The sequence below is a fragment of the Tenebrio molitor genome, chromosome 4 (assembly GCF_963966145.1).
Source record: "Tenebrio molitor chromosome 4, icTenMoli1.1, whole genome shotgun sequence".
In the NCBI taxonomy this organism is placed as follows: Eukaryota; Metazoa; Arthropoda; class Insecta; order Coleoptera; family Tenebrionidae; genus Tenebrio; species Tenebrio molitor.
The window spans coordinates 6,414,915-6,439,660 of NC_091049.1; the positions used below are offsets into that span (position 1 = coordinate 6,414,915).

At 35.6% G+C, this 24,746-nt stretch overlaps 1 protein-coding gene across 1 annotated transcript; it reads left to right on the plus strand.

Annotated features, from left to right (window-relative positions):
• The first annotated feature begins 578 nt into the window (after window positions 1–578).
• LOC138128255 (uncharacterized) lies at window positions 579–23,826 on the plus strand. Its single transcript, XM_069044441.1, has 4 exons — window positions 579–676; window positions 6,995–7,083; window positions 18,716–18,792; window positions 21,998–23,826. Exons 1-4 carry the CDS (start codon window positions 579–581, stop codon window positions 22,100–22,102), a joined length of 369 nt encoding a protein of 122 aa, XP_068900542.1. The 3' UTR covers window positions 22,103–23,826.
• The last annotated feature ends 920 nt before the right edge of the window (window positions 23,827–24,746 follow it).

Sequence of the window (24,746 nt, forward strand, 5' to 3'; positions counted from 1 at the left end):
CTTCTTCTCTTTATATCTCTCTGTGTATCTTTTTTTCACTTATAGGAATCTGCTTCTGTCGATCTTGTTCCTCCTCCATTCTCTCAACGCCTTTACCGCTTCCTTCTTCAGTTGTTCACATTCTTTGTCCCATCACCCGTTTTTCCATCTTGCCCCTTTTGATCCCCTTACTGTCACCTCCTTTTTCGTCGTCGCTTTCTCGGTTACTTCCTTCAGCTCTGTCGTCATCTTCTCCACGTCCTGCTCCTCAAATGTTGCTTTTTTTAGGCTCCTCCTGTACTCTTCCACTCCTTGTTCATCCCATAATTTTATTGTCACCTTCTTCTCTTCCTCCCTTGTTCCTCCTTTTCGCCTTTCTTCGTGGTTAGTTCCTTCTATAATTATTTAAAGGGAGAGATGGTCCGACTCTACTCTCTCTCCTATTGAGAATTTTTTTACTCTTTGCGTAGTCTATAACTGTTTCTCTCTGCTTCCTACGTATGTCCTTTCCCTTTCTTCGTCCCCTTGTTTATCCCCGTTTAATACTTCCCATCCATTTTCTTGTAATTGAAATTATTTGGCCGCAGAAACATATCCCCATGGGCAGCATCCCGACCAGAATATCTTTAGAAGACTTGACCGACGAATTCGAGAAACTGAATACCATCAGCATCACATGGAGGCATTGGAAGACCTCGTACGACAGGAACACTGGCCTTAGAAGCAATTCTTGACGAAATCCAGGAAAACCCTAACATTAGTACCAGTACCCTTGCTCGAAATTTTCAAGTCAATAAGCACTAACTAGAGAACTTTTTTTTAAAAAAGAGTTGGTTTTTGTAACTGCTTGAAGCAACAAATTGCAAATGATTCTTTTTCTACAATCTACATATAAAGTTAATATTTAGATTGTCACTATGGTTTCGAAATGACATACTTTTAGCCTCGAGTGCCTAAAAGAAATGTCATCTAAATTATTTTTTAAGTTTGTATAATTTGGGTTTGGTAAACTATGGTTAATTTAATGTTTTTTTTTGTTTTTTTTACTCGATGTACTTATTGTAATTTTTTTGCTAAATAAACTTCTTTCTTTCTTTCTTTTTGCTGCTTGCATCAAATTTCAAATTTGTCGCTTGATACGCTGATTTTGATCTCTCTGGTGTAAGGCTATTCATGGCGGCTTCTGCTGCATTTTCGATAGCAGAAATCACTTCGGAATCACTCATTTTTTTAAATAATGCGGAAAAACTTTCCGATGATTTTTCACAAATTATTGTTTGTAAACAATAACTCGGCAACAAGATCGATTTTGTTTTACTCGCCTGTCAATTTGACGTCAAGAAAATTTTGACAATGTCACATTTTCCATTTGTTATAAAAATTTGATGATTGTAGAAAAAATCATGTATGAAACACGTTGCGAAAGAAGTGTTTAGGCACTTGACGTGTTGACCAACTCGGCATTCGACTCGTTGGTCAATTTGACGTCGCGTGCTTAAAAGACTTCCATTTCGCAACTTATTTCATAAATGGCTATTATAGCAATTTTTTTTATTATTAAAACAATATTTTTGCATTAATTAATTTTTGATTTTATACATTGTTACCAACACGTTATAGGTTATTCTCATTTGAACGTTCACAAGGTCTAACATATTTAAAATTCAATACAGGGTTATGATAAAATAACGCACAAAATTCAGAAAACGTACAGTATTAATTTTTTAAAAAAACGCAAAAACACGTCAAACCGTTTTTATAATTAAACAGTTTAGAGAGAATTGAACAGTTTATTGAACATCAAAAAATGTAATATATAAAATTAAAATTATATGAAACAGGAATCTCAGATGAAATCATTTGTTGCTGTTTTAAGAACCGTTACACAAGGAGGTGTTGGATAAAACTACGTATTTCACTCGTGCCATAACAGCAAATAAGTCACTCAAGAAAAATTAGCCCACTCGAGCAAGCTCTCGTGGCTAAACATTTCTTTCGTGACTTATTTGCATTTGCCTTATAAGACACTTGTATAATAAATAGCTATTGTTTCGTTTGTCTTTTCTAAATGTATATTGTTTACACTTACATTAACAACATTATCTAAGTTAACACCGCAAGATGTACCGTATGTTCCCGGATTGAGTTCACAAGAGGAGAAAAAAATGTATTTTTGATTTTACGCAAAAAAAAGGAATTACATTTTTTGCTTCATTTAAAACCCCCATTTCTGTTATTGAAATGTCTTCTTCAACAAAGAAGAAGACTTAACATTAAAATAAAAAAAATGCAGAAAAATTATTTTACTTTTCTTTTGCAAAAATCACATGATAATTGAATATAAAAGTATTCTATTAACTCTCCGTCGTTTTCTGCACGTAATTCAACCCTACATCGAAGTTCTTTAAAACTATTTCGAATTTCCTCGATTGTTAATGATGCTACAACGTTTCTTATGCGCTGTCACTATTAGACAGACCTTCACTATAATTTTTTTTGCAAATTAGTCACTTATCCAGTTTTTAGAAACTTTTTATAAGCTTCTGCACACTCATGCGTGATACATATGTGAAATTTCATTAAATTTTGTAATTATGTGACGAAAACCGGTCCAACACTGAATTAAAGTATTTAATAAGTTATTTGTGTCAAAAACCAAGGGCAACTATAATAACATTTATAACACAAAAATTAATTCTAAGTCCAAATTTAAACAGAATAAATTTAAGAATGCAATACTAAGATTTTAATAACGGAAATGGGAGTTTCAAATGAAGTTTTTGCGTAAAATCAAAAATAAATATTTTTTTCCTCTTGCAAACTCAATCCGGGGACATATGGTATGTACCTAATCTTAATTTTCATTAATTCCTTTTATCTTCTCATTAGCATTAATAATTTATGTATATAGCAGGGTCATCTGCAAACAATACAATACAGGGCAAGTCACATAAGGTTTATTTCTGAATTTATTTTGTACGCAACCAAGAATACTAATTACGCTGACCACTTGATACCATTTATAATGTGATTTTATTTAGTAATCCACGTAGGTATGTAATTTGGCTAAAAATGTCAAAATGACAGTTGATGAATTTAATTTTTTTCATTAATCAGAACAGGAAAACGTCATTGTGATATTTTTAGCCAAATTACATACCTACGTTGATTACTAAATTAAATCACATTATAAATGGTATCAAGTAGTCAGCGTCATTAGTATTTTTGGTTGCGTACAAAATAAATTCGGAAATAACCCTTATGTGACTTGCCCTGTATTTAACACATTTAATGATATCATTATTATAAATAATGGAAGGAAATAAAAATGACAAACAACGTAGACCCTACTACAGTTCCTCGATGAAAACCCTTTCAAGTAGAACATTTTCGGGGAAATCGTTTTTTAGTTTTTTCAATTTCCCCTTATTCTTAGTGTTTTATCTCATCTTTTTAGATCCTTTTAAATCAACAAATAAAACTATCATTTTTAGCGAAAGAAATTTAGCGTCATGGAGTTGATTCATATTTGAGATGTTGTTAGTTTGAGTGAAGAAATTAAAAGTATAATGCAAAAAAAATGTCTACCTTTTTTGAGTTTCTTATACATTTTTCAAAATGGTCGAAAATCTTCTGATTCATAATTTCTGTAGATTTGTCTTGTCTCGTCTTAGTTTCACTATCCAAAGCTGATTTTTGTACAATATCTTCTCGCAATATTTATATTCTTACTTTTATCTTCAAGGCTGCTCTTGATATCAAAATGAATATTTTCATTCCAGTTTTATACCGTGAGATCGACAAAAAAAAGTTTGAGTTGGCTGTGACCAAAAATTTCAGTTGGCAATTCGTTAAGATTTCAATTTTCATAAAGCAGTCTTAAAAGTTAGGTTACTGATTTTGAGAACGTTGAAGTCTTGATTTTCATAAAGGTGTGAATTATGTGTGCCTGTCGGTTGTAAAAGAATTTCCTCAGTTAGTGAACATATTGTAATAGCAAATTTTAATTGTCAATAATTAAGAACGACAATTACCATTGTAATGACATTTGAATTAAATTTTTAAGTGTTGCCAACTGAAGCATATTAATCACGGCCTTCTCGATTTTTTTTATTTTCGATCTCACGGTACAAGTTCCTAATGTTTTTTTTTTGTTAATTATTATATAGCTTTTCTAAATCATCTTGTTGGACTATGAATATTCTTTTTTTTTGTGTCACCAACATTTTTTTTACAAAATTAACAACCTTTATTGCATAGTTTTTTGGTTACCAATTTTCATATTTCCCAAACGTATAATTTATACAGTGTGAACATAAAGTTTGGAACAAAATTCATAATAGCGTCATGTGATGTTTTAAAAAAAAATCGCTCGTGACGCGCAATTTGTTTAAGTGACGTCATTGGTTTTTGCGCAATGACGTCATCACCAATTTTCCCCATTTTTGTCAAAATATTTGGTACCTTTCATAATAAGATAAAAATAAATAAAATGGTTCTTGAAAACTCACCTCTCTTTCTCGCTTTTTGATTTTGTAGAAAATCTGAAGGTCGCCGCCCGATATCACCCTCCCTTCCACCCTTAAACAATGTCCTTTAATCAAGCGAAGTGATTGTCATGGAACTGGCTCGTTTTAATATTACAATGTAAGAGGTTCGTTAAGTTGTCCATTGTTACCTTGTCCGGTTAAATAGGTAAAATGGTCATCTGCCGTTTCGGACATCCCGAAAAACCAGTCCTGCGATGTCCTGTCTGTCCCCGTCCCATCCTTCGACTGACCATTTCCCACGACCCCGTTTCTACGCGTCATAACCGACCGAGCTTATATTCCTATCATTGCGGTTTAATGTCCTTGCGGTTGTCATTTTTCGATTGCGTTTTCAATTACGAGCAAAAAGGACGATCGGAGGATTTCCTAGCACTACAGTTAACCGAAATTATTAATTTTTTTAACGGATTTATTTATTTTTTTATAGCAAATTAAAACAGATCCTTTAAGGACCTTCAGGTCATTCTTGTTTAACAAAAATTATCTTAAGTAGATTATTTAGTAGTGCCTAAAAATCATTCCACCACTGACATTAAACCGTGGTCATAACACTGCACTTCATATCTTTTGATAGCTCGTAATAACAGTAAAATGACACAATTAAAAACTACTCTTGAGTACGTTAATAACAAATTTTATTACCCATATAATATTCAAATGTGAAAGAAATTAATAAATCATCTTCTTAATAACCCCAATATTAACTTCATTTGATAGCAACAAGATTTACTGGCACCAAGTGATCTCGATAGGGTCCAAATCCGGACTTTCCGGTGGCCATTTGTGAAAAATCTCCACAGAAAGTTTCAGATTTTTTTGTTTGCGGTTTCCTTTGGAGGTCTAGTTTCGAAACGAGTTCTCTCCTTGTTCTGTGTCGAGTTGTACGCGTTCGGTTTTCGGTTTAGTCGAATCTCCCGCGCCTAATTAGAAGTTGATTGCAGGACGGATGTAAAACAGACAGTCTCGTCTTTCGCGCCCCAGTACACAATGTCTTCACGGAATTGTATTAGAATATAGTGAAGTAAATTTATCAAAGAGACGTGCCTAGCCTGGCAAAGTAAGTATAAACGACATTAAGAAGTTGCCAATTAGTTGAGTGTGTTGCCGCTAGGAGAGAGCGCCGGGAAGCTTCATTTGCATATCTAATATCGCACTGTTATATAATATAAATGAAACACTACTACTACTCACGTCGACTACGACGACAACAACCAAAATTTAAACTATTTCGACCAAGTTCGGAGGCGGCGAAAACTGCGCCGCCCCCGGCTCACGCCCAATTTGCATCGCTAATTTTTGCTAAGCGGGAGACGGCACGCCAGGAACGGCGGCGGCAAAGACCTCCCGGATCTTGACACTTTTGACATTTCTTTTTGGCCAGTCCAAAATGGAACAAACCAAAAGAAAAAGTGTCCAGAGAAGTATTTTGTCGCTTGAAAAGATACCGCGACACAGAATGTGGACAAAAGTTAGTTTTGTTTATTTTCAAAAAGTTCCAGTTCTACAAATTGTGAAAAATAATTTGTATATAGAAAATTTTGAAATATGTACATATTTTGTTGAGTAGAAGGTGAAAACATCCATTCAGTCCATCCATTCCCTAATCGGAGAGCAGAAAATTTTGAAAGTTTATTTTTATTTATTTTCAAAAAGTTCTAGTGCTAAGTATTTGTCAAAATAAGTTGTGAGTAAGAATTTGAATTTTCAAATACTTCGTTGACATTTATGACTGCCATTTATTCCATTCACTCCATAAACTTCCTAACTGAAATAAAAAACATTTTGAAAATTTATTTTTATATTTTCAAAAAGTTCTAGTGCTAAATATTTGTGAAAATGAGTTGGTCGTAAGAATTGGTAAATATTTTGTATGCAGTATTAGCAAACATTAATAATTGTCGTTCAACTCTCAGATTAAAAAATTTTTGGAAAATTTTGGAAAAAAAATCAAAAAACCTTTAAAACAGCTGATTTTTCATTTCAAAAATATTTCGACATGGAAAGTTGTTCGAGATGATAATTAAAATGTTGAAGCAGTACGATTTTTTGATTATTTTGAAAAATATGAAATATTTTTCAAAAATGTATGAGTGTTTTGTAATTTTTTGGAGAATTTTCGGGTAGGATTCGTTTTGGTTGTCGATTTTTAGATTGGCCCCCATTCGATCGTCGTTGCGATAAGCCCCTCGCCCCTTTCATCCCTTAACCGGGTTCGGGTCGTTGGAAAAAAGTCGCAGTGGTCAGTGAAAAACCTGTTCCAGAGTCCACGCATGAGAACGAAGAAAGGGTCAGTTTAGCCCCTTCGGCAAAACCGCCCCTATCGAGCCACCTCGGACGGCTCACCAAGACACCCTTGGAAATAAACAATTGCAATGTCCAGCACGCCAACCTGATTTTCTAGTTTGGCCCGGTGCGATTTACATAAAGCCTTCTAGACCAGGATTTATTCGGAATATTTTGTTCAGTCCGATCCGAAATCTGTCGGTGTCTACATCGCGGCTCGCCACCACCAGCACCACCGCCGACCCCGATCGAGAAGACCCCCCAGCCCCAGGTGAGTCGATTTAAGGGTGCAGTTCGGCGTAAATTGACGATTTCCGTAAGAGCCCTTAATACAAATTGATTAGATTTTCGCCGCTCTTATAACTAATCTCATCAGCCATTAATTTTAATTTAATACGAGCAGGCTGCGTGAACCGCAGGAATGACACCCCCGATTCCGCCGGCTCGGTTTTTCGCCGTTTTTCCGCCCCCCAGGGTGGTGCGAGCGCCCGTGCGGGGCGGATTCCACCCTCGCCCTCTTAGTATTCGGCTCACGTTATTTTGTAAGCGCAACCTTTGTCAGTTTTGAAACGCGCAAAATGGGGGCCAAATGGAATAAGCCGTGGCTGTTGCGTTTCTTAAAGCGGGCGTCGTATTAAATTTTCCTTCTGTCAAATGCATCTGCGTCTGAAATACGACCAAACTTTAACTATTTCGTTGGTACTATTACGTAGGTGAGGGTAGGGGTGGTTCGCGTTCGGGACTTGTACTGCGAGGGGATTTTTTACAAGAAAACTTCGCACGATTTTACCATTCTTGACCCTGGACGGGTCCACATCACAAAAAACAAACAAAATTTCAATTGCTATCCATCATTTACTTAGCTTAAAAAAAAAATTCCAACTTTTTTTTTTAATTAATATGGGTGTTTCTTGAAATACTCCAGAAATTTAAAATTGTTGCTTAATTATTATCGATGTAACTATCACAAACACAAACTAAAAAAATATATACAGCGTGTTGTGGAAGTCCACGTAATAAATTTAACCATCAATAGGACTCGTTAAAATAAGCCTTTTTTTTATTTATAATTTTTTCTGCAAATTCTTCAAAACAAAGTTAAAATTAAATATAATTTGAACTCTAAAATCATACCCGGTCACGTGTTTACACATCCATTGATAACGAAGCACAAATTACTCGATTAAAATACTCGAATGAAAAACAGTAAAAACTGTTATTATTAGAACAGCAATAGTTTTTTCTGCAAATACTGTAGAATTTTTACCGCGCAAAAACATTTTCACTCACTCTTCCGTTGCAATGGATAATTATCCCACAAGCGAAGTGTCAAATTAGGGGCTAAAAAATAAAAAATAAATACTCAATTAAAAATAGATCAATATGAAAAACGTTCATTTTAAAGAGTTCTATTGGTGATTAAACTTATTATGTGGATTTCCATAACACCCTGTATTTTGAAAATTTGAGTGGGTTGCAACAGCAGCAAATAAAGCCGCGTAAGTAATACAAATTCGATCGAATTTAAAATTATGTTGGGAAATTGATAAACACATGTAAGAATTTCTCCGCGATATCTACACAGTGTGGCAGAAAAACAGTCTTGGCTGTTTTGTAGACTTACATTTTGCAAAAGGAATAGTTTTGACAATAACTCGTTTACAGTTGTTCCTACGGTAAAAATAGTGTTGAGCAATCTTGTAGCTGACAAAATTTTGAACGAAATCTCCTTTACAAAAATTTCTGTACGAGTGATAGTTTCTGTGATACGGCTATTAATGTGTTGGTCAGTTTATGACGCCAGGCGTAAACTAACGTTTTGTTACGACGCCGTTTAAATTCGCACTAGTACTGAATTTATGAATCAATTTTCAACGAGATGTGCATTTCCGTATTTAAATAGAATGGTTTTTATGGCAGTAGCGGTGGAATTGCGGAGGACTAAAAATTGTAAACGTTGTGACGATTTGAATTTAAACTGCAATAATTATTTATTTTCCCATTTGCGGACTTTTTGCTTTGGTTTACAGCCCGCCGGGCCTGTAAAGTTACTTTACCACCCGCCAGATGTAAAATTGAAGTTTCGTTCATGGTAACTGAGATGTAAACCAACTTTTCTAATGCAGTTGTGCGTAAAATGATTTTTACGGAAACTTTTTTTGGGAATTTGTTGTAAGAACAACTGCCTTGGAGAATGTACAGGTGTGATACGTTGTTGATGGATATATTTGTAAATAAATTCATCTCAATTATTTTCTTAGTTATGAAATTAAATTTTTCCAAAAAAAATTCTTTTGCAAAAATTAAGTTTCTACAAAATTATGTACTTGCGGCTATTTAATGGTCTAAAAAAAGGGAAAAATGTACTCATATAGTTAGACGATTTCTTTATTACAAAAATATACCGAGTGTTTTTGCGAAAATTTCAAATGAGTTTTTTTTCTGGTGTCTTCAAATTCACAATTGAAATTTTACTATTGAGGGGATGTAGCTTAGTATGATTATCATGCCATTAATCCGCCGCCCCCAGCCACCCTTACTTAAGAATTTTGAATAACACACTATTTTCTCAATTACTGATTATAAAAGAGAACTTCATTTTTAATATGTCCGTCTCCAAAAGTTTTTTGAGGTATTTTACTTCCAAATTTAAAAAAATGAATATTACATCGGCTAGAAAAATCAAGTTTGCCTGGTTAGAGAAATGAAAACAATTGAATAAACCGCTAAAAATCTAAATAAGACAGAAAAACGTCAAAGAAAAGATTAAAAAAAAATTACTATAAAATAAAAACAATTATTAGGTAATAAATCAAAAGAAATTTTCAAAACGGTCACCATTGATTATTTTATATCTATAGTCCAGACAATTTTGAACTGATTTTGACATTTTGAAATTTTTCTGGTGTTAAAATGTGTCAACTGGATTTTTAGAATCGACAAAAATACTTAACTTTATAAACTTGAAAGTCAAATATATTATATTAAAAACTTTGCTATCTAATCTATAATTTTCTTTTACACAGACGGGACAATATTATGTATATTATTATACAATTTTTATAAGACGGTATATTATCGCAGGCGCGGGTTTAAGATACCAAGTGCGACAAAACGTCTTATAAAACGAGTGTAATACAGAATTTTTTCTACCTTTCTGTGTTGATTTTATGAAAATTTCTGTTTGAACGAAATTTTATTTCACATTGGGGATTTTTTGTCTATGATGTCTGGGTTGGTACTTCTGTTCTAATTGTTATTGTTTGACAACTGACGTTTGATTTTGTTGGAAATTCAAGGTTTGCTAACAGAAATGGCATAATACAGCCAATATTACAAAAATAAAAGTTTCCGAAAGCACTGTTTTTGGTGTTTTAATAATTAAAAACGCAAAGTAGAAAAAAAATGTTCTCTTTTATAGTCCGTAATTAAAATATACAATGGGGGTGGCTGGAGGCGGTTAGAGTAATTACGTGACAACTATAGCAAATTACATCCCCCTATGTGCTGACTCATATTCTAAAATTTAAAATTTATAGTGTTAAAGACACCAGAAATAAACCTTCTGAAGTTTTCGCGCGGCCACCCGGTATAGGTATTTACTTAAATGTCCAATACTGTAAAGGTTCTATAAAATGAAAATAAAATCATTAACAGTATATTATGATACGAGTCTTATAAGAAGCATTTTGTAGCATGCACGGGTTTAGGGCACGACGAACTTGCGAGGTACTACACTATTTTTCTTATTTTGCGCTTTTTTATGCACTTTATAAATGAAAAATGGCAATTTTAAAATTTGGGGAATTTTATACAGCGTGATCAACAATGACTGAATCTGTTGGGAGTAAAACAATGGAAAAATATTGGTGTATTTGGTCTCGTAATTGGCACTGACTGGATGTTTTAACTTGACACGACATAAAAAAGATAAGGTTATCTAATTGCAAAAATATGAACTTTTGATGGTAAGTATTCAATTCAAAATTTTACGAAAAGTTCTCCAAAAATGTTTCCCAAATTCCTATCGACTTCTGTCTTCTCTTTGAGCTTTCGCGAAATCGTTTTTAATTTTAACAAAACAGACACCGATGGTGTCAAGTTTTGAGTGACAGGTGTCAAAATTTTGACACAACGTGTCGGTGAAAATTGTAACGGTGTGGGGTCAAGACATTGGGTGATTGGAAGTACCGGGGGGTCCTAGATCCAGAATAAAACTTTAGCAATGCGTGCTCCTTACCCCGGTCCTTATCCCAATTTACTCGCAGGTTATCCAACGTCGAGAAACAAACTTTCCCAGAATAAACAGTAATTTCCTTACCAAATTACCAGACTTATTTGCAGAAAGCTACATTTTCGCTAGATACATAAAATTACTATGTATTTTGCTTAAAGTTCTGTTTGTATAATACGCGAAGTATACACATTTTCCTGGGAAATTTCTTCGAGTTTTCCTCCGTTTCGTTCCAATGACGTTCTCCCGGCCTGGCTCTCTCCTTTTCCCACATCTGACGTAACGAATTAAAATTCTAGATGTGCTTTATAAATGGGAAACATTAAGCAAAATGCTAGGACCGTATTATGGCGGCTTCCCTACAAATTTCGTACCTATTTTAAAAGGGCTTAGAGTGCAGATTCCGCCCCACCGCGACAGCCAATGGAAATCTCAGGATTTTAATTGCATCTTAGGTTGCTTTTGTTTCCACCCTTAAATTATCGCACCGCGTTCCGAACGAGTCGCTCCCGTTTTTGAAAGGGAAGCGTCTTCGCCGTGAAAAACACCGCAAAAATCTACCCCGCGCGCTGACGGGATAATCGCCCCCACCCCCGACGGCCGCGTAATGAAGAGCGCCAAGCGCCTAAATAATGTGTAACAATCTGCTCCACTTAAAATTCACTTAAGTTAAAAGTGTCCGAGCTATTTTTCACGGCGAGGGGAAAAAACGGGCCGCACGTAGGCGGCAAGGGTGTCTCTCTCGCGGAGGCGGCTGCACAAGGTTTTCCCTCTTTTTCGGCGGCGGACGCCGAGGCGATTTTTCATTTGTTGCGTGAAACCGCCAGAAAATTAGCACTTAGGTCCACTTTTATCAAATTTTATGGCGGTGCAAGGGAAAAACGGCTCTAGGGTCTGGATGGGGCGGGATACATTTCCGTGGCGGGGATGCCGCTCGGGGGATTTATAATTTATTTGAACAATGTTAAAGGGGTTGGAAAATATGCTTCCGTATCGCTGTTTTTACACTGTTTTCGGGACCACCTGGATTGAGATATCCGCGCAGGGGTGGCTTCACGAAAAAAACACCGGAAACATTACTTTTACAAACCTGTCCATTTTCTTGGATAGTTTGATCACCATGAATTAAAAATAATTTACCTAGATTTATTAATTCATAAATTTTTAATTTCTAAATTTAATTACCAAATTTTTTTCACTGAGCAATCTTGGTTTTTGATCAAAAAAACACTCAAATCAGACGAAATTTGTTTGAGCTTATTAAATTCCAACCTCGAGCATTAGTAGCATTTTGAAGATTCAAGAACTATAAAATGGAAATAACAAGCCATGTAATTATTTTAGCAACCACTTTTTAGAACAATGGAAGTAAGATACGATTTTACCTCGACGCTTTGAAGCTGCAACGTTGTCTCTTCGACTAAATGACATCAAAGGATAACTAAGAATCCTTTGAAGTCTTCAATTGCTAAGCGCCTTTTTGTCTTGTGTCAATCGTTTTTGTAAAGAGAGACAAAATAAAATTTCTAGTTTAAAAAGGATTTTTGTCGGGGGTTGTAAAAAGTAAAAAAATAATTAGTCCTGTGTGAATCCTTTAGGAGTCTTGCAAGGACCTTTTACAGCTCTAAAATTATAATTTTGTCTTCATTGACTCTTGTAATAAATAAACATTAATGTGTTTTCTCTGATTGAGACAACACCCTTTTGTGGCAACCTTGAGTAATTAGCATTCTTAGAACTTAGGGCTCAAGGCTAAAGACCAACAACTTTCAAGGACAACGGGGAATACTGTAAAACAAAGTTGTTGTGTTCCATTGATTATATTTTCTTTTCGTTGCTTGAAATCGTCCCAAAAAAAATTCCAAACACATTATTTTTGATTCTTTTGATTTTTTTCCATTTTCCAAATCTTCTTTTCTTATATCTTTAACAGTGCTAGTAAGACTTCCGTCTTTGGTGGCCTAGTCTGGTTGAACCCATTTTCTCCTGGGGGCGGCGTCTCCGTCTCTGCGTCAATTGTCTCCATTTGTCGCGATCCTAAAAAGCGTCTAATTCTGACGGCGCCGTCACCGCCGCCACCACCCCGTAGCATAATTTTCTTAGTTTCGGTGGAAACTTGAAGGAGCGTAATTTTACTTTGAGCAAGACTCGAGCCAATCGGCCAGCTCGGTGTCGTCGGTGCGTCGCTTCGTGCCGCCGCCGACGACCCACCCGGCCGCCTCCACTTTTACAATGAAATGCACGGCGGCAAAATACTCGGCTAAAATGGCGTCCCATCTATCTTATTTTAAGTGTTCTTCGTGTTAGCGAATTTTACGCCCCGGATCAACCGTCTTGCTCCATCCGGTGGCGGCGCGACGAGGACGGGCCCGTCTGACGTGCGACCGGTACAATAACGCCGTTAATTTGTTTTACGAACGCCGGATAATTTATATTAGCGAACACCTTTGGTGATGAGAAAGGAGTTCATAATGTCAAAGGAAAGTTTCATTTTGTTCAGAACCGGGCGGGATCTTAAAAGGGCGCGCTCACTTAACAACGATTTATTCGAGAGGAAAACCGTTTAACTTCGAGATCACTGGTGGGGCTAATTACGTTTTAATTAAAGCCTCATGTAAACGCAATCAACGACGATGACACAATTATTACATAGTTCCGTGAGCCCCGCGGAAAAATCGTGTTAACATTTGCACTGGGGTAAGCGACAGGAGGAGGATCACGAAGGGGGGGGGTGTCCCACCTACCACAACTAGGACACCTACCTCACGTTTTCCCTAAACAAACACCTTTTATTTTGCACTCAACGCCCAACGTAGAGCTTTTGGATTCTCTCACGGGCTCTGACCTTGGAACGGTATCGACGACGGGGCCCTATTCTTGTATGCATTATGCATACCTCCCCGTCCCTCAGCTTCCCCATTGTAACCGGCCTAATAGATAGAGTGCACCGCCGTCCCCGAGGCCTGCCGAGCGCCGCCACCAGACAAGTCTTAAATTTAATTTGAAGACACAAGGCGGCTGCGAAGTCAGAGAAGACAGTCGGAGTTACCTCGGCCTCCCTCATTTAATTAAACAATTTGTAAAAGCGTGCCTAGCATATATCGACAATTCGAGTCGCCGTAAATAGCTGACGTGGTTGTTTTGGCGCATTTTTGGGAGGCGGCGGAGGGGGCGGCGAGGGACGCCACCTTGGGAGGTCCTCGCCGTTGAAAACAAAGACGAATGGATACATTACTAAATTAATCTTTGAAACAAAGCACTTTCCTTGAGCCTTATTCATCAAAGCCGACTCATTTATTTAGTTACTTCCCTTTCAGTCGATTCTAGTCGTTAGTTCGCGTCTTTCTGCTCGGCAAACATAATTTATAAAGGAATAATACGCGAACACAATGACTCTCCGGGTACAGTCTCAAATTTCGCCGCAATTATTATTTCAACCCGGGGGCGGGGGCCATTTTTCAAGCCCCCAACGCCGAAACTCGACACTGCACGAAAGAACTCAAATTATCTGCTCTCTTATACAACTCATTTTTCAAAATGTACAAAAACAAGGCGCGGCATCAAGGCCGGATTTATTTATCATATCGAATATCTCTCCACGTCACGATAACTAGATCCTCTGAACGATGACGTAATTCATAGATGAAATGGCTACCGGCCACCCACTCACGCATTGACCGCGTCTAGCGTTGCTTAGCTTCTTTGATCGAGAGCTTTCAAGGTTGTAGCGCCGCCACAGTTCTTATTATTATTTATTTCAATTGTTTAAAACACTTAAAACATGTTGGATCAAGTTTTTAAACAACTCTTGGAGAGTTCAAAGCTTCAGAGAAAACGAAAAAGCTCTCTCTGCCATCAGAAATATACCTACAAGCTTTTTGTAATTTGACTGAAACGCAAAATAATTTTGATACGTCAGAGAGGTTAAAATCGTGATTTAGAAAAACATTACTCAAACAAAACATTTTGTTTTATTTAAAGCACAAAACATCGGAGTTACATACTTTAATTTATTTTTTGTTGAAAGCTCAACGGCCAGGTCTAGACATTTCTGATCGAGTGCTTTCAAAGTAGTAGAACCACCATCATTCTTATTATTATTTATTTTAATTATTAAAACATTTAAAACATCTTAGATCAAGATTTTTTAAAAACGCTAGGAGAGTTCAAAGCTTCAGGGAGAGAATGAGAAAGCTCTCGCTGCCATCAGAAGAATACAAGCATTTATGATTTCAGTGAAACGCAAAATAATTTTCTATCGCTATTTTTGCAGGCTTTAGAAAAACATTACTCAAACAAAACATTTTGTTTTATTTAAAGCACAAAACATCGAAGTTAATTTAATTTATTTTTTGTTCAAAGCTCAACCGCCAGGTCTAGACAGTAGCAAGTTAACATAAACAAACTTTCCGCATTATTTACGACCACGAACTATTCCGCGGAATAGAGCTTCGAGCTTTAAGCACAAAAATAAATGTTAGATTGAAAAGGTGCTACAATGTCAATCAAGTTGGAGCAAATGAAATAAGAAAAAGCTGTGAAAGCTTCCGCAGAATAGAGCTTCGAGCTTTAAGCACAAAAATAATTTTTGTTTAAAAAGGTGCGTCAAGTTGGAGCAAATGAAATAAGAAAAAGCTGTGAAAGCTTCGAGCTTTAGGCACAAAAATAATTTTGGATTAAAAAGGTGCATCAAGTTGGAGAAAATGAAATAAGAAAAGGATGTGAAAGCTTCCGCGAATAGAGCTTCGATCTTTGCGCACCAAAATAATTTTGGATTAAAAACGTGCATCAAATTGAAGCAAATGAAATAAGAAAAAGCTGTGAAAAAAGCTTTCGCGAATAGAGCTTCGATCTTTGGCCACAAAAATTATTTTGGATTGAAAATGTCCATCAAGTTGAAGCAAATGAAATAAGAAAAAGCTGTGAAAAAAGCTTCCGCGAATAGAGCTTCGATCGTTGGGCACAAAAATAATTTTGGATTAAAAAGGTGCGTGACGCACCTTTTTAATCCAAAATTATCAACGTGACGTTGGAGAAAATGAAATAAGAAAAAGCTGTGAAAGCTTCCGCTGAATAGAGCTTCGAGCCTTAACCACAAAAATAATTTTGGATTAAAAATGTCCAACAAGTTGAAGCAAATGAAATAAGATGAAGCTGTGAAAAAAGCTTCCGCGAATAGAGCTTCGAGCTTTAAGCACAAAAATAATTTTGGATTTAAAAGGTGCATCAAATTGGAGCAAATGAAATATGAAAAAGCTCTGAAAGCTTTCGCTGAATAGAGCTCCGAGTTCTAAGCACAAAAATAATTTTGGATTAAAAAGTGCGTCAAGTTGGAGCAAATGAAATAAGTAAAGCTGTGAAAGCTTGATTTGGTTGAGCGAAATTTTGCAGTTTCAGCTCGAAGTAGTTCTTCAAGTCCTCCACGTCGTAGGCAACCAAACGGAATTTTCAGGAACTTACGGCAAAGGCTTTTCTCTATTCCAAAGCTCTCCGAGACAATCGCCGAAATCTCTCTTTAACTTGAGACGAGATTTTAAACTCTCCTGAAACTAAATCTCCTTTGAAAGATCTCCTGAAAGTTTATATAAATTATTTAAGCTCATTTCGTGCTTTCAGGCAAAATTCGAGCTTTGAACTAGGTTCAAAAATAACTACTCGAGCCACAGTCGAACAAAAGCTCTCGGAAAAATTGCCGACAAGATAATTTGGCTAATTTGGGATGCGTCGGTGAGGGGGTCATTTGAGCTTTGAGCTGATTTGAATTTCGTATCGGGAAAAATGATTTTTGTCCGGAGGCGCTCCGGTGAATTTACGGCGAGCTTCCGGGGGCAATAATAGCAACCATAAAATCCTCCTTAAACTTAAACACGAGCGAAATCTGAAATCCACACTGAGAAATTCAAATTAGAATTACTTTCCCTACATTAAATACTGCGCCATTTTGATGCAAAAATCAGGGAAAAGTCGACCTTATACCATCACACAAATAAGGGCGAATATCTTAAATAAAATCTAAGGCATATACTTAGGATGAGGGTTGAGTTTTCTAGAGGGATATTTGTGTTGAGCTTTGGAGCGGCGCCAAGCGAAAGCCGTCCCTATGGGCGCAGAGCTTGAACGCCAGTTTACCCTGTCCGGAATTAAAACGTATAAAGAGGGTGATTTTAAACCCGGGGCTCGGTTAAAGTTAGAAATGAGGGAGCAAACTTCAAGAGGGAATTAAGGAGGGCGCGCGCGCCTCGCCTTTTTTCCCTCTTCCCATTTTTTCGGGGTGGTTTTCGGGGGCGGATTTTCAGATAGCGTCGCCTAGCACCAACTATGCTCCAACTATCCCAAGTCGAAATTCCTATTCGTGAAACTATTCAGGTAATAATATATTTTATTCGCTCATATTCGTGCAGTTTGTAGCGCCTTATCGGGCGTGCATTCCCCGAGGTATTTAAATAGGAAGACGTGCGCTCGCATTTCTACCAACCAGATAACGTCAAGTGTTCCTATTAGTCTCTTAGGGACTTTAGTTAAGACGATGTTTAACCGGTTATTGGTAGCATTGTTTTTAGGTGACGATACTCTGATGTTATCGCGCGGCCAAAGGGCGCGCCTCCTCGATTTATCGACGTTTAATATTAATTCGCTTTATTGAAATATCACACCAGATATATAGGGTGGCTCCGCAAAATTACGTTTTTTCAATTATTCTCGTCTCATACCAACATTTCAAATATCTCTGCCCTAACAGCACTAGTCTCCTAACGTTTTATTACGTTGTTTATTTTGTACTTATTTTGCTTTACTGATTTTATTGCTATCTTGTTTTTTCGTAATTTTATGACTTTTACTAAACTTTAAATTCTTCTTTACATATTTTTAAATATTTTCTGTATTAATTTTTCTTTTTCTTGTTTTGCTTAATTTTTCCCATTTCTTATTCATTCTGTTTGTACAAAAAATTCTTCTTCTCTATTTATACTATGTTCTTGTTTCCTTTTGTTGGAAATTTTTATTTTTTATTTTTCGCGTTTCCACTTGATTTTGGTCTCCCTGAATGCCGTGACCGATTGGAGCGTGGACCATCAGGCGCCACCTAGCGGTTTGTTATGGTGTTAGAACCGCGTGCGTTTTTTAATCCGCCCCCACGCTCCGCGTAGACGCGGTCACGGCGCCCCAGCCGCCCCTCATCGATCTCTTGGCAGGCTCGCTCCTTCTTCTTCGACGATCGGTGCACAATAAAAGCGCCGAATTAGCACCGCAAAGAGAAATACGGGGCCCTGCGGGGACGGTCGGGGGCGGCGCGGGCGAGATGAGTCTGCGGAACAACATCCATCATTTATGATATGAATAAGTAAAACTCGCGTAAAACTTAGAAACTCGACTCGTGATACTCAAATTTTAATTAGTTTTGAGCCGAGTTTAAGTTGATGTTCAACAAACTTTGGTAATATTAAAACGGAAATTAAAAGATAAGAAAATAACGAGGCCCGACGCCATTTGCCGAAATCGCGTCGTAAACGGTACCCATAATGCGAAAGTTTTTGACATCTTTGCCGCCCCCGCACCGTCTTCGCCCCGGCGCTATTCATCTTTTGTCGGTTCAGGGGGCGGCGCAGCTCGTGTTTGTTTTGTTTAATTGGAGCGCTGGATCGATCACTCAATCTGGGATTTTTTTCAGGAAGTCGTGCTCGCCATGATGGGGATCGGACTCACCCGTCGGAAAGCTTCGCAACAGTAGAGGCGGCGATGACAGAGGTAAGGCTGTTTTTTCAGGTTTGTTTTTCACCGGTTGGCAACGACGGAAAAATTTTGATCACCGAAATTCCTCGGCAAAACTGAAAATATTTCGACGCACGCATTTTTTCAGACGCGACTAAAGCACACTTTCAGGGGGCTCCACACAAAACTACTTTCAGGATTTTGGTCTCACCTAAAAATTCAGACTGACAAGTTTCAGGACCACAAATCTTCAACACAAAATACACATTCTCTGAGTAAAAATTAACGAAATGGAAATAGAAAAATTGTTTCAGGAGTTGAAGCTCTGAAATTGAATTTCTTTGAGTAGAAACGAGTTTCAGAAGCGACAATCTTATCTTCAAGTTTTTATTGTCAGCTGAAAACCGAAATTGAAGAAAATCATAGATTCAGGATCTACGAAGTCTGAAAAAATGTTGTGGCGTCTTTGACAAATGTTGATTTTTTTTTCATGATGGAGAGTTTTTTTTTCACACAAACAGTACCGAAACAGGCACTTTTAATTATTTATTTATTTATTAATTTGCAAAATAAACTTCAGGTACCATTTACCGATTTCAAAATAGAACAAAAGAATAAATAAAAAAACTTGACTAAAAAAACAGAACACTGAAACTGAAACATATCAAATCAATTTTTTAAAAAATTTACAGACAATAAAGAAATCAAATTTTCCTCAACAAATTCTTTTTTTAATTTGCAGTCTATATAAGAGGTCAAAAAAATTTTCTTTTCAGGAATGAGCTGTCTGAAATATCCAAAATCGTGGTCAGTTTTTCAGGAAACATTTTAAACAAAAGAATATCACTTCTGGTTACAAAAAATAAAAATAATATTTTTTTCTGGACGAAAACAAAACAATCGAGAACTGTATGTAATTGTCCTTTAGCAAATATAAATGAAGGCAAAGACTGAAGGAAATAAATTCAAAACGAAATTTCCACTTTAAGACCTACAAAAATCAGTTTGAAAAAGAGTAAACATTTTTAAATTTTAAAATATAAAAAAAAGATTTTTCGAAAATTTCCAAAAAGTTCATTTCCGAAGTAAATTCCAGACATGGCAATACAGTAGTAAAAGGAGAATGAGATCCTGTTCAGAACCAAAAGTAACAAACTTGCGACAAACTCAGAATCTGAAATAATTTTTTTCTAGAATAAAAAAAATTTTCGAAAAAAAGATCAAAAATCTTGTTGAACAGTAAATTTTTTAATTTAACTAACCCCAAACAGAAATAAAAGTTTCATATTCAGAATCAAAATCAAGCTTGTGACAAAGATAAAAAACTTCTTTCCAAGATATCAGGCTTTTTACAAAAATAGTCAAGTAAAAAATAGTCAAATCAAAAATAGTCAAAAATACCGTCGATTACATAATCAAGTATAAAAAATACACATTTTCAAACTCAAAAACATCAGATTTGTGGCAGACAAAAAGCTTTTTTGTAATACAGAAAACAGTATTTTTCAAAAATGGTCAAAAACATCGTTGAACAATACATTTTTGAAAGCAGTACCGAATACACAATGAATTTCACTTTCAGACCCAAAAAATCAGATTTTTAATAGACTCAAACCATTCTGTTGTCAAAATAAAAAAATGCATTTTCCAAAAATTTTAAAAATATTTTACAGGGTGTTTTTTGAAAATACATATTTCCAAATAAAAGCAATGTTTCCTTTGTCAGGTTCAAAATATCAAACTTGTGGCAACTTACACTTTGAAACAGAAACAAAAAGCAGTCGGTATTTTTCAAAAATAACCAAAAATATTAGAAGGGTGTTTTTTGAAAATATTCCCAAATCCAAAAACAATGTTTCCATTGTCAGGCTCAAAATATCAGAAATAAGCGTAAAAACACGAACAAAAAGCAATCGGTATTTTTCAAAAATAACCAAAAATATTTGGAGGGTGTTTTTTGAAAATATTTCCAAATCCAAAAACAATGTTTCCATTATCAGGCTCAAAATATCAGACTTGTGACAACTTAAACTTTGAAACACAAACAAAAAGCAATCGGTATTTTTCAAAAATAACCAAAAATATTTGAAGGGCATTTTTTAAAATATTTCCAAATCCAAAAACCATTGTCAGGCTCAAAATATCAGACTTGTGGCAATTTAAGTCTTAAAACACAAACAAAAACAATTTATTTTTCAAAAATAACTAAAAACTTGTCAAACTGTGATTTTTGATTTTTTAATTTAACAAAAATCACATTCAGAATCCAAAATATCAGTTTTGTGGCAAACTCAAAACATTTACTTTTCAAAATAGAAGATCAGCATTTTAAAAAAATTGTCAAAATCAGTACATTTTGAAACAACTCCAAATACAAACAGTCAAATTTTGAATTCCCATTTCTGGACTAAAAAGCAAATGGGTTTGTTGCAAGTTCTCGATTTTCTACCAATCCAAAAAAGTGTACGTTTTCGAAAAATGTCCAAAACTGTGTCAAACAGCCAAAACACTGAACAATTCCAAAACCAATACAGTTCTCGCAAAATTTGGAACAACACAAAAACAGTTTAGAGTTCTTCGAAAATTTTCCCGCTCCAGTGTTCTCAAAAATGTTCGCAGCACCAAAAACCGAAGATAAATCAATTTTCACGAGATCATTTTTTTTCGATTTTTTCCCCACTTACATTCAGGAAGCAAATTAATTTCAGGACAATACAAGCGCGGATGATCTCCTGAAATGAAATTTGTGACACTTCAGACGAGTGCATTTTGTGCGATTGCAAATTATTTTTTAGTTAGTGAGCGAAACGTTTCACGCCACGTTTGACCAGCACGAACACTGTGGGAAAATGTCAGTTCCTGAAATCCTGAAAGCTGACTGTTTTTCTAATTTTGAACGTTTAGATTGTCGCTGTTTTTTTTTTGTGAGAAGGAGTTTCGGACAGCTGAAAGCTCTTGGAAATAATTCATAGTTTCAGCGATCTGTGAAAAATTAATTTCAGTTCGTTTCAGGACAAACCGGTGTTATTTCAGCGAAATTCATCAAAATCGTTATTTATTTATGCAAATCTCCGGCCGAAACACAACAAAACGCATTTTGGCCCCCGGATTTTTCCGGGAACACGCCCGCGTTGCCAACTGTGGAAAACAAACCAAAAATCGCCTTACTGAAGAGTTCAAAGTTGTGTGTGGGACGCGTCACGTTGGTAACTTTGAATTCTGACGTTTCGATCTGTTCCAGGGCGAAAACTCCACCACTTTTTTCCGGATCGCTCCTGGAGCTAAGAAAACGGCGGAGCGGGGGCGGCGAAAAAGCGAGGGGGATGCCGGCACATCCTGGAAATAAGGGGAAGTCTGGGACGCTCCTTGGACCGACTAAGCCGGCGGGCGAGGGGGGAATAAGGAGGGTGTGGCTTAATGTAAGAAATCAATGATTCAGCAACCCCTGTAAGAAGAATACTGTGCGAGTTGGCTTTCTAATAACGGCATCGCTCCTGGAAACGGCTCGAGGGGGGCAAAAAACGCCCCCCTCCAGATTTTTACCTTTTTGCTCCCCAAGACGCGCCCTCCTCGCATAATTCATAACTTAAATTGCCAAAATGCCCCATTAATTTCTGCACTGATTTCTAACGCGCACGTTAAGAAATACTTCGTACCTAAGCAATTTATGGCTTGCAACACTTATAAATTACGTTACACTGTTTCGCAAATTTAATTATGTTTGACGGCGTATCGATGCCGCCAGGAATTCCAGCGGAGGGTGGAAATTTATTAACAAAGCCCCGAGAAAAATTCACGCGAATTTTCATCGTGCACGGAGCGGCGTCGAACTGATGGAGGCGGCGAAATTAATACCCACTTTATAGATTCATTCGTGCCTTGACAAAATCGACCGGGGGTGGTGTCAAATCAAAATTTGCAAAAATTACACCTCGTCTCTAATTAGGGCTGTTTTTACTCGCGCGCAAAGCGACATGTTTGTTTTCTTAATGAACGAGAACGGGACAAAGAGCGAGTGAGAGGTGGCGACGTTTACAAATTATTTCAAAAGTTACAAAAATATTTTTGCAAAGAAATGACAGATCTTGGAGAAGCATTCAATTGGTATTTTTTCCTAAGCTATAGACCAAAGAAATATTCTGATTTGATGAAACAGAAATTGACACTTTAATGGTGATGTAAATTTTGTTATTTTTATTACAAGGAGAATCTAAATAATTTTATATTTAATGTGGGATCTACAGAAACTTAGGTGAAATTGTTTTCATATTTTTTAAATTGAAATCAGTCGATTGGTTATTTAGATTGGTTAAAATTTTTAAATTATCTTGGTGTTCGGTGAAAACATGATAATAAAATCACATAAAAAGCAACAGAAATAGGAAAATAAAAGAAACATGGTTTGGATTGTGTCTAGAACCATTTTTAAATACAGAAACACTATGAAATTTAATAAATTTAAAATTTGTTCGTTGAAAAGTCTCAAGAAATATTGAATAGAATTTTGAAATGTTTCTGGTGTTTACTGTTTGACAGTTTGTTCCGTAAAGACAATAAGACATTAAAATGATTGTTTGTGATTATAGAAAATGATACAGAAATGATGTAAAATAAAATTGGCATTTGAAACGCGAGATTTTCAAAGAAATTTTGAAAATTAGGTAAATAGAAACGACAGACAAGACTCCAGGAAAATGAATTAGCAAATTGCTTATATTTAATAGAAACATTCTCTTTTCTTTACATTTGTTTTGAAAATGTCTAAATTGTAAAATTATGGAGTTTAGAGTTTATGAAAAGTTTAAAAGTGAAATTAAATTATATTTGAGGTTAAACAGGTTATGAAAATAAAAATGTGGAAAACAATAAGTTGGACCAAGAAGAACAGAAGGAAAAGAAAAGTAGGGGAAGGTATATATATTGAATAAAAAAATAATTATGTAATAGTTATGAAACTTTTAAGTAATATGATTTAGGTAATAGACAAAAGTCTTGAGAAAAATAGTTCAAAATGGCAGAAAATGTGAGTTGTAAGAAAATCATAGTAAAACAAATATTAGAGAATAAATAATACAATTAAAATTTAAAAAAAATATAATTATGTAATTAAATAAATTAAAACAATAGGCCCAGAAATGTATTTAGATAATATAAGAAATCGTATTTAAAAAAAATCAGTCAGGATTGCTAAGAAATTATAAATGGAAATTATAAATATAAAATATGAATTTTGGAATGAAACCAAAGAAGCCAATTTGGAACTAAAAAAACGAATTGTACTTGTTGTAAATCAATATACAGGATTGATTATTCACGTAAGATGGCGAGCCTGACCAGGTAAAAATGCAACCCAAAATACGATTTATAAAGCTATCTCGATCCTTATTACATAATCATAATGCCTAATGAATGTCAGAAAAAAAAACTTCTTTAACAAAGTATGATTTAATAACAATAATAAGCAATTAAAATCACAAAAGCAATGGATCATGTCGGTTCTGTCATCGTTCGAAAACATTTTCAAATACTAAATATGAGCGAAAAATGCAATGACAAGATATACCTTTCAAACTAGTAAAATACTACTTGGATTCGTGATTTCATTTTTAAATAGGTACCAAAACACATCGTATGCTTTGTAAAATGTACTTTGGGTTGCATTTTTACCTGGTCAGGTTCGTCATCTTACGTGAATAATCCTGTATAATAAATAAATCGGTTTGAAGCACAAAGAGATGAAAAGCAAGATGCAAAGAAGAATATAGTGCAAAAAGCACTGTTTCGTTTTCGAAAAAATAATAGACGGAAAGTGTGAATTGCAAGAAATAAAAATATGTACAAATAATATTTTCAGAACTGTAATTTGAGAAATTTAAATTATTAATATGTTAATAATTATTCTCTGAAGCACCTGTCACAAAATCTGCAAAAAATCCATTTCACTTTAATTTGTTTAAATTTTTTTTCTGTGACTGCTTCAAATACAAAAT

Coding starts and splice junctions, on each gene's coding strand:
- LOC138128255 (XM_069044441.1), top strand. CDS start 579: ATGGGCAGCATCCCGACCAGAATATCTTTAGAAGACTTGACCGACGAA. Junction 677..6,994: donor TGGAGGCATTGGAAGACCTC/GTACGACAGGAA, acceptor TATTTTGTTCAG/TCCGATCCGAAATCTGTCGG. Junction 7,084..18,715: donor AGAAGACCCCCCAGCCCCAG/GTGAGTCGATTT, acceptor GATTTTTTTCAG/GAAGTCGTGCTCGCCATGAT.